This window comes from Megascapheus bottae, chromosome 31, assembly GCF_031878675.1.
Source record: "Megascapheus bottae isolate mThoBot1 chromosome 31, mThoBot2.hap1, whole genome shotgun sequence".
Taxonomy (NCBI): domain Eukaryota; kingdom Metazoa; phylum Chordata; class Mammalia; order Rodentia; family Geomyidae; genus Megascapheus; species Megascapheus bottae.
Genome location: NC_143539.1, coordinates 2,144,259 through 2,155,103, shown reverse-complemented (window position 1 = coordinate 2,155,103; position 10,845 = coordinate 2,144,259). Strand labels below are relative to the sequence as shown.

Sequence of the window (10,845 nt, the reverse complement as noted above, 5' to 3'; positions counted from 1 at the left end):
TCATCCACATCCACCATCCACATCCACCATCCACCATCCACCATCCACATCCACATCCACCATCCACCATCCACCACCATCCCCATCCACCATCCCCATCCACCATCCACCATCCCATCCATCCACATCCACCATCCACCATCCACATCCACATCCATCCACCATCCCCATCCACCATCCACATCCACATCCACCATCCACCATCCACATCCACCATCCACCCTCCACCATCCACATCCACCATCCACCATCCACATCCACCATCCACATCCACCATCCACATCCACCATCCACCATCCACATCCACCATCCACCATCCACCATCACCATCCACATCCACCATCCACCATCCACCATCCCCTCACATCCACCATCCACCATCCACCATCCACCTCCACCATCCACCATCCACCATCCACCATCCTCCACCACTCCACCATCCATCAACCACCATCCACCATCCACATCCACCATCCACCATCCACATCCACCATCCACATCCACCATCCACCATCCACATCCACCATCCATCCATCCACCATCCACCATCCACATCCCATCCCCATCCACCATCCACCATCCACCATCCACCATCCACATCCACCATCCATCCACCATCCACCATCCACCATCCATCACCACCATCCACCATCCACCATCCACCATCCACATCCACCATCCACCATCCACCATCCACATCCACCATCCATCATCCACCATCCATCACCACCATCCACCATCCACATCCACCATCCACCATCCACATCCACCATCCATCCATCCACCATCACATCCACCATCCACCATCCACCATCCACCATCCACCATCACCACCATCCACCATCCACATCCACCATCCACATCCACCATCCACCATCCACATCCACATCCACCATCCATATCCCATCCACCATCCACATCCACCATCCACCATCCACATCCACCATCCACCATCCACCATCCACCATCCACCATCCACCATCCACATCCACCATCCACCATCCACATCCACCATCCACTCATCCACCATCCACCATCCACATCCACCATCCACCATCCACATCCACCATCCACATCCACCATCCACCATCCACATCCACCATCCACCATCCACCATCCACATCCACCATCCACCATCCACTCCACCATCCACATCCACCATCCACAACCACATCCACCATCCACATCCACCATCCACCATCCACATCCACCATCCATATCCACCATCCACCATCCACATCCACCATCCACCATCCACCATCCACCATCCAGCAACCACCATCCACCTCCACATCCACCATCCATCATCCACCATCCACCATCCACATCCACCATCCACATCCACCATCCACCATCCACATCCACCATCCACCATCCACCATCCACCATCCATCAACCACCATCCACCATCCACATCCACCATCCACCACCATCCACCATCCACCATCCACATCCACCATCCACCATCCACCATCCACCAACCACCATCCACCATCCACCATCCACATCCACCATCCACATCCACCATCCACCATCCACATCCACCATCCACCATCCACCATCCATCAACCACCATCCACCATCCACATCCACCATCCATCATCCACGATCCACCATCCACCAACCACCATCCACCATCCACCATCCATCAACCACCATCCACCATCCACATCCACCATCCACCATCCACATCCACCATCCACCATCCACATGCACCATCCACCATCCACCATCCACCATCCACTATCCATCAACCACCATCCACCATCCACATCCACCATCCATCATCCACCATCCACCATCCACCATCCATCAACCACCATCCACCATCCACCATCCACCATCCACCATCCACATCCACCATCCACCATCCACCATCCACCATCCACCATCCACATCCACCATCCATCATCCACCGTCCACCGTCCACATCCACATCCACCATCCACCATCCACATCCACCATCCACATCCACCATCCACCATCCACCATCCACATCCACCATCCACATCCACATCCACCATCCACCATCCACATCCACCATCCATCATCCACCATCCACCATCCACATCCACCATCCATCATCCACCATCCACATCCACATCCACCATCCACCATCCATCATCCACCATCCACCATCCACATCCACCATCCACCATCCACATCCACCATCCATCAATAACCATCCACCATCCACATCCACCATCCACCATCCACATCCACCATCCACCATCCACCATCCACCATCCACCATCCACATCCACCATCCACCATCCACCATCCACCATCCACATCCACCATCCACCATCCACCATCCACCATCCACCATCCACATCCACCATCCATCATCCACCATCCACATCCACATCCACATCCACATCCACCATCCACCATCCACATCCACCATCCACATCCACCATCCACCGTCCACATCCACCGTCCACCATCCACATCCACCATCCACATCCACCATCCACCATCCACCATCCACATCCACCATCCACATCCACCATCCACATCCACATCCACCATCCACCATCCACATCCACCATCCATCATCCACCATCCACCATCCACATCCACCATCCTTCATCCACCATCCACATCCACATCCACCATCCACCATCCATCATCCACCATCCACCATCCACATCCACCATCCACCATCCACATCCACCATCCATCAATAACCATCCACCATCCACATCCACCATCCACCATCCACATCCACCATCCACCATCCACCATCCACCATCCACCATCCACATCCACCATCCATCATCCACCATCCACCATCCACCATCCACATCCACATCCATCATCCACCATCCATCAACCACCATCCACATCCACCATCCACATCCACCATCCACATCCACCATCCACCATCCAACATCCACCATCCACATCCACCATCCACCATCCACATCCACCATCCACCATCCACCATCCACCATCCACATCCACCATCCACCACCCACCATCCACCATCCACATCCACATCCACCATCCACCATCCACCATCCACCATCCACATCCACCATCCACATCCACCATCCATCATCCACCATCCACAATCCACCATCCACCATCCACCATCCACATCCACCATCCACCATCCACCATCCACCATCCACATCCACATCCACCATCCACCATCCACCATCCACATCCACATCCACCATCCATCATCCACCATCCCCATCCACCATCCACCATCCACATCCACATCCACCATCCACCATCCATCATCCACCATCCACATCCACCATCCAACATCCACCATCCACCATCCACATCCACCATCCATCAATAACCATCCACCATCCACATCCACCATCCACCATCCACATCCACCATCCACCATCCACCATCCACCATCCACATCCACATCCACCATCCATCATCCACCATCCCCATCCACCATCCACCATCCACATCCACATCCACCATCCACCATCCATCATCCACCATCCACATCCACCATCCACATCCACCATCCACCATCCACCATCCACATCCACCATCCACCATCCACATCCACCATCCACCATCCACATCCACCATCCACCATCCACCATCCACATCCACCATCCACCATCCACATCCACCATCCACATCCACCATCCACCATCCACATCCACCATCCACCATCCACATCCACCATCCACATCCACCACCACCATCCACCATCCACATCCACCATCCACATCCACCATCCACATCCACATCCACCATCCACCATCCACCATCCACCATCCACATCCACCATCCAACATCCACCATCCACCATCCACATCCACCATCCATCATCCACCATCCACATCCACATCCACCATCCACCATCCACCATCCATCAACCACCATCCACCATCCACCATCCACATCCACATCCATCATCCACCATCCATCAACCACCATCCACATCCACCATCCACATCCACCATCCACATCCACCATCCACCATCCACCATCCACCATCCACATCCACATCCATCATCCACCATCCATCAACCACCATCCACATCCACCATCCACATCCACCATCCACATCCACCATCCACCATCCATCAACCACCATCCACATCCACCATCCACATCCACCATCCACCATCCACATCCACATCCACCATCCATCATCCACCATCCACCATCCACCATCCATCAACCACCATCCACCATCCACCATCCACGTCCACATCCACCATCCACCATCCACATCCATCATCCACCATCCATCAAACCACCATCCACATCCACCACCCACATCCACATCCACCATCCACCATCCACCATCCACCATCCACCATCCACCATCCACATCCACCATCCATCATCCACCATCCCATCCACCATCCACATCCACATCCACCATCCACCATCCACCATCCACCATCCACATCCACCATCCACATCCACATCCACCATCCACCATCCATCAACCACCATCCACATCTACCATCCACCATCCACCATCCAGCATCCACATCCACCATCCACCATACACATCCACCATCCATCATCTACCATCCACAACCATCATCCACCATCCACCATCCACCATCCATCAACCACCATCCACATCCACCATCCACATCCACCATCCACCATCCACATCCACCATCCATCAATTACCATCCACCATCCACATCCACCATCCACCATACACCATCCACCATCCACATCCACCATCCATCAACCACCATCCACCATCCACCATCCACATCCACATCCATCATCCACCATCCATCAACCACCATCCACATCCACCATCACATCCACCATGCATCATCCACCATCCACCATCCACATCCAGCATCCACCATCCACATCCACCATCCATCAACCACCATCCACCATCCACATCCACCATCCACCATCCACATCCACCATCCATCATCCACCATCCACCATCCACATCCACCATCCACCATCCACATCCACCATCCATCATCCACCATCCACCATCCACCATCCACATCCACCATCCACCATCCACCATCCACATCCACCATCCACCATCCAGCAAACACCATCCACCACCCACCATCCACATCCACCATCCACCATCCACCATCCACCATCCACATCCACCATCCACCATCCACATCCACCATCCACCATCCACCATCCACAACCATCATCCACCATCCACCATCCACCATCCATCAACCACCATCCACATCCACCATCCACATCCACCATCCACCATCCACATCCACCATCCATCAATTACCATCCACCATCCACATCCACCATCCACCATCCACATCCACCATCCACCATCCACCATCCACCATCCACATCCACATCCACCATCCACCACCCACCATCCACATCCACCATCCACATCCACCATCCACCATCCACCATCCACATCCACATCCATCATCCACCATCCATCAACCACCATCCACATCCACCATCCACCATCCACATCCACCATCCACCATCCACCATCCACCATCCACATCCACCATCCACCATACACCATCCACATCCACCATCCACCATCCACCATCCACCATCCACATCCACATTCACCATCCACCATCCATCAACCACCATCCACATCCACCATCCACATCCACCATCCACATCCACCATCCACCATCCACCATCCACATCCACCATCCACCATCCACATCCACCATCCATCATCCACCATCCACCATCCACATCCACCATCCACCACCCACCATGCACATCCACCATCCACATCCACCATCCACCATCCACCATCCACATCCACATCCATCATCCACCATCCATCAACCACCATCCACATCCACCATCCACCATCCACATCCACCATCCACCATCCACCATCCACCATCCACATCCACCATCCACCATACACCATCCACATCCACCATCCACCATCCACCATCCACCATCCACATCCACCATCCACCATCCACCATCCACATCCACATTCACCATCCACCATCCATCAACCACCATCCACATCCACCATCCACATCCACCATCCACATCCACCATCCACCATCCACCATCCACATCCACCATCCACCATCCACATCCACCATCCATCATCCACCATCCACCATCCACATCCACCACCCACCATCCACATCCACCATCCACCATTCACCATCCACCATCCACATCCACCATCCACCATCCACATCCACCATCCACCATCCACAACCATCATCCACCATCCACCATCCACCATCCATCAACCACCATCCACATCCACCATCCACATCCACCATCCACCATCCACATCCACCATCCATCAATTACCATCCACCATCCACATCCAGCATCCACCATCCACATCCACATCCACCATCCACCACCCACCATCCACATCCACCATCCACATCCACCATCCACCATCCACCATCCACATCCACATCCATCATCCACCATCCATCAACCACCATCCACATCCACCATCCACCATCCACATCCACCATCCACCATCCACCATCCACCATCCACATCCACCATCCACCATCCACCATCCACATCCACCATCCACCATCCACCATCCACATCCACCATCCACCATCCACCATCCACATCCACATCCACCATCCACCATCCATCAACCACCATCCACATCCACCATCCACCATCCACATCCACCATCCACCATCCACCATCCACCATCCACATCCACATCCACATCCACCATCCACCATCCACCATCCACCATCCACATCCACCATCCACCATCCACCATCCACATCCACATCCATCATCCACCATCCATCAACCACCATCCACATCCACCATCCACCATCCACATCCACCATCCACCATCCACCATCCACCATCCACATCCACATCCACCATCCACCATCCACCATCCACCATCCATCCATCATCCATCATCTCTGGGCCTGTGCCCTTTCCCTGAGCTCCTCAGTTCAAGGCTACTGCCCTACCACTTGAACCACAGCACCACTTCTGGTTTTCTGGTGGTTAATTGTAGATAGGAATCTCATGGACTGGCACCGGGAGTTTGGCCAAGTGGTAAAGGGCTTGCCCAGCAAGCATGACGACCTGGGTTTAATTCCTCGGTACCACACACATAGAAGCTGGAAGTGGTGCTATGGCTCAAGTGGTAGAGCTCTAGCCTTGAGAAAGGTCCAAGGACCATGCTCATGCCCTGAGTTCAAGGCCCATGACTGGCCAAAAAAAAAAAAAAAAAGCGTCTCATGAACTTTAGTGCCTGGGCTGGCTTTGAACTGGGATCCTCGGATCTCAGCTTCCTGAGCAGCTGGGGTGACAGCACATGTTTATTTATCCTCTGTTGTGTGCTGTCCTCTTGTGCATCTCAGAAGTGTGCTGGCAGAAACAAGACAGGCAGCAGCCTGGACCCCGCTCTGTGGTGTTCGTAATCTGAGGCGGTGGTGTGGTGGAGAGAGATGTCAGCCAGGCCATCCTCTAGGCACAGAGCCAAGTCCTACTTTGACAAGATTGGGCTGGAGCCAGGGATTCTCCCAGGAGGGCTCAGGAGGCCGGGGAGGGCTTCCTAGAGGAGGTGACAATTGGATGATCAGACTCCATGGGTGGGATGGGGCTCAGGGGTCCGGGGAGCCGCTGACCTCTCCTTGTGGGTGTCCAGGATGAAGGACGGGGTGGAGCTGACGCGGGAGGACTCGTACAAGGCCCGCTACCGCTTCAAGAAGGACGGCAAGCGTCACATCCTCATCTACTCGGACGTGGACCTGGAGGACGGGGGCCGGTACCAGGTCATCACCAACGGCGGCCAGTGCGAGGCAGACCTCATCGTGGAGGGTAGGGCATACTCCCAGCAGCCCCTGGGGTTCAGCCCCGCCCCTCCTGTCTTCCACCCACCCCGCCAACCTTCAGAGTCCATGGCGCCCCGGCCCAGGCCTCCTCCGGCCACCCGGTGCCCAGAAGGGTGGAGGAGGGGGAGGAGGACTGGGTACCTGCCATGTCCCCGAGTAGTGAGCATCCCGTCCCCTTCCCTCCCGGCCCAGAGAAACAGCTGGAAGTCCTGCAGGACATTGCCGATCTGACCGTGAAGGCCTCGGACCAGGCTGTGTTCAAGTGTGAGGTGTCGGACGAGAAGGTGACAGGCAAGTGGTACAGGAACGGCGTGGAGGTGCGGCCCAGCAAGAGGATCACCATCTCCCACGTGGGCAGGTGTGGAGCAGGCTGGAGGGTGGCATGGCGTCTCGGTTAGCTGGGGATGAGGAACAAACAGACTGGCGGGCTGGCTTAGAAGAGCAGGGGCGGTGGGTGTCTGGGGCTGGAACTCGGGGTCTCATGCTTACCAGGCAAGCGCTGTACCACTTGAGCCACACAGAGCCCTTCTGCTTTTGAAGACAAACGGTCTTGCTGCCTCAGCCTAGGCTGGAACTTGAGATCCTCGGATGAGTAGCTGGGATCGCGAGTGTGGTTACTACGCTTGGCTCTGGAGCTGTATTTGTTCATTGCTAATAACAAGTAATGGGCACAAACGAGTGCCTCTGGCACCTGCGCCACACACCTGGCATTTCTCTAGATAATCACCACAACCGTGAGGTAGATTGTTCCCATTTCTTCTGGGGGTGAAGACCCAGAGGCACGGGGAGGCTGAGTCACACAGCAGGCCAGTGGGACTGGAACACAGCCCAAAGCCCCAAATAAAAATGATCAGCATGGATCCCGGAGTTTGTTCTAGTAGTAGTTTACCTAGCATGCACCGAGTCCCAAGTTCAATTCCTCGGTACCGAATACTTAGAAAAAGCCAGGAGTGGTGCTGAGGCTCAAGTGGTAGAGCTCTAGCCTTGAGAAAACCCAAGGACAGTGCTCAGCCCTGAGTTTAAGTCCCAGGGCTGGCAAAAAAAAAAAAAAGGCAAGCATGTAGATTGCATGGAGGTGGGGGTATCTCAGGAGACACAGGAGACAGAGGGGTGCAGCTGCCCTGCTCCCTCACCCCCAGGTTCCACAAGCTGGTGATCGATGACGTCCGCCCCGAGGATGAAGGAGACTACACCTTCGTGCCTGATGGCTATGCACTGTCACTGTCGGCCAAGCTTAACTTCCTGGGTGAACACAGCTCTGCCTCTCCCCCTGGGGGAGTGGGACCCTGGCCCTGGGAGATTCCCCCCACCCCGGGACTCACCGTCCCCAAGAGGTCAGCGGGGATGGCAGGTGGCTGTGGGGCTCATGGAGAAGCGGAGAAGATGGGCAGAGAGGGTGCTGCATGGCTGAGGAGCAGGCAGAGCCATGGCTGCCCAGCCCAGCAGCACAGACCCCAGGGTCCCCACCAGAGGCCCACCCCTGGCCCCGCCCTGGCCCCGCCCCCGGCCCCGCCCCTGGCTCTCGAGGGTGGATGGGGTCTGACACTCCCCACCTGACCCTGTGTTCTCTTTGGCTTGCAGAGATCAAGGTGGAGTATGTGCCCAAGCAAGGTGAGGACAAGGGCAGCTCTTTCAAGCCCAGGCTTGGGGCCTGGCTCTGAGGGAGGAGGCTGAAGTCTGCACCTAGGCCTCTGTCTCTCTTTGTACCTTGCCTCTCAGAGACTCCTCTGCCACGGCAGGAGTTCTCTCAGTCTAACAGGACCTCTTTTGTGCCTCCAGAACCCCCAAAGATTCACCTAGACTGCTCAGGAAAGACCTCGGAGAACTCTATCGTTGTCGTGGCTGGGAACAAGCTGCGGCTGGACGTGTCCATCACAGGGGAGCCCCCTCCCGTCGCCACCTGGCTGAAGGGAGATGAGGTAGGGCTGTGCTGCCGCGAGCGCCTCTCTCTTTCAGCATTGTTGGGTGAATTCAAGCCAGTCACTTCCCTTCTCTGAGTCTCAGTTTCATCCTCTATAAAATTAGGGTAAGGATTTGCTCTCGTAGGCTTTTAAGTTAGTATTTACTCACCTGTCACTTGGTATGGTTGACATATGGTGGAGTCTACATCCATCTGACCTACATTCAATCATCTGTCCACCCATCCATCCATCCATCCACCATCCATCACTCACCATCCGTCCACCATTGCCCTTCCATCCATACCTCAGCTATCATCCATCAGACATCTGTTCATCATCATCCAGTTGTCTGTCCCCATCCATCCATCATCATCTGTCCAGTCACCTGCCCATCCACCCGTTATCCATCTGCCCACAAATTATTTTGTGTGTCCTGCTCCCGAGGCCACTTCCAGTTTCCATCCCTGTGCTTGTGTTAGCCCACTGAGACACATACCTGACATAAATCATTTTTTGTGGGTCGTGGGGCTTGAACTCCCCCTGGGCGCTGTCCCTGAGCTCTTCAGCTCAAGGCTACTGCGCTACCCTTGAGCCAAGCCCCACTTCCTGTTTTCTAGAGGTTAACTGGAGATAAGAGTCTCAGATCCTTTTGTGCCTGGGCTGGCTTTGAACCTTGATCCTCAGATCTCAGCCTCCTGAGTAGCTAGGACTACAGGCGTGAGCCACTGTGCCCAGCCTGACATAAATCATCTTGATCAGACAGGTTATCTTTTTTTTGTTTTTTTTTTGGCAGTCTTGGGGCATGAACTTAGGGCCTCAGCACTGTCCTTGGGCTTTCTCAAGGCCACTTGAGCCATGGCACCACTTCTAGCATTTTTTTCTATATATATGGTACTGAGGAATCGAACTCGGGTCTTCGGGCATACTGGGCAAGCACTCTACCACTAGGCCAAACTCCCTGCCTACCGTTTATCTTGGCCTATGTTTCAGTCCATGGTCCCTTCCTGTCCCATCCCCTCTGGACCTTTGTCAAAGCAGAGCACCACGTGCTGCTCCCATGACAGCCAGAAAGCAATGAGAGGGGCAAGAAGGGGCCGATGGTACCCTCATACCCCTCCACGACCGCATCCCCGTGACCAGACTTCCTCCTGCTG

At 54.9% G+C, this 10,845-nt stretch overlaps 1 protein-coding gene across 1 annotated transcript in view; it reads left to right on the top strand.

Moving 5' to 3' along the window:
* Positions 1 to 10,845, top strand: part of Mybpc2 (myosin binding protein C2) — a 37,855-nt gene that overhangs the window by 19,567 nt on the left and 7,443 nt on the right. The window contains exons 16-20 of the mRNA XM_090321972.1: positions 7,604 to 7,776; positions 7,983 to 8,148; positions 8,930 to 9,036; positions 9,372 to 9,401; positions 9,570 to 9,709. Coding sequence (XP_090178098.1) covers positions 7,604 to 7,776; positions 7,983 to 8,148; positions 8,930 to 9,036; positions 9,372 to 9,401; positions 9,570 to 9,709 — 616 coding nt within the window. The remainder of the gene's footprint in view (positions 1 to 7,603; positions 7,777 to 7,982; positions 8,149 to 8,929; positions 9,037 to 9,371; positions 9,402 to 9,569; positions 9,710 to 10,845) is intronic.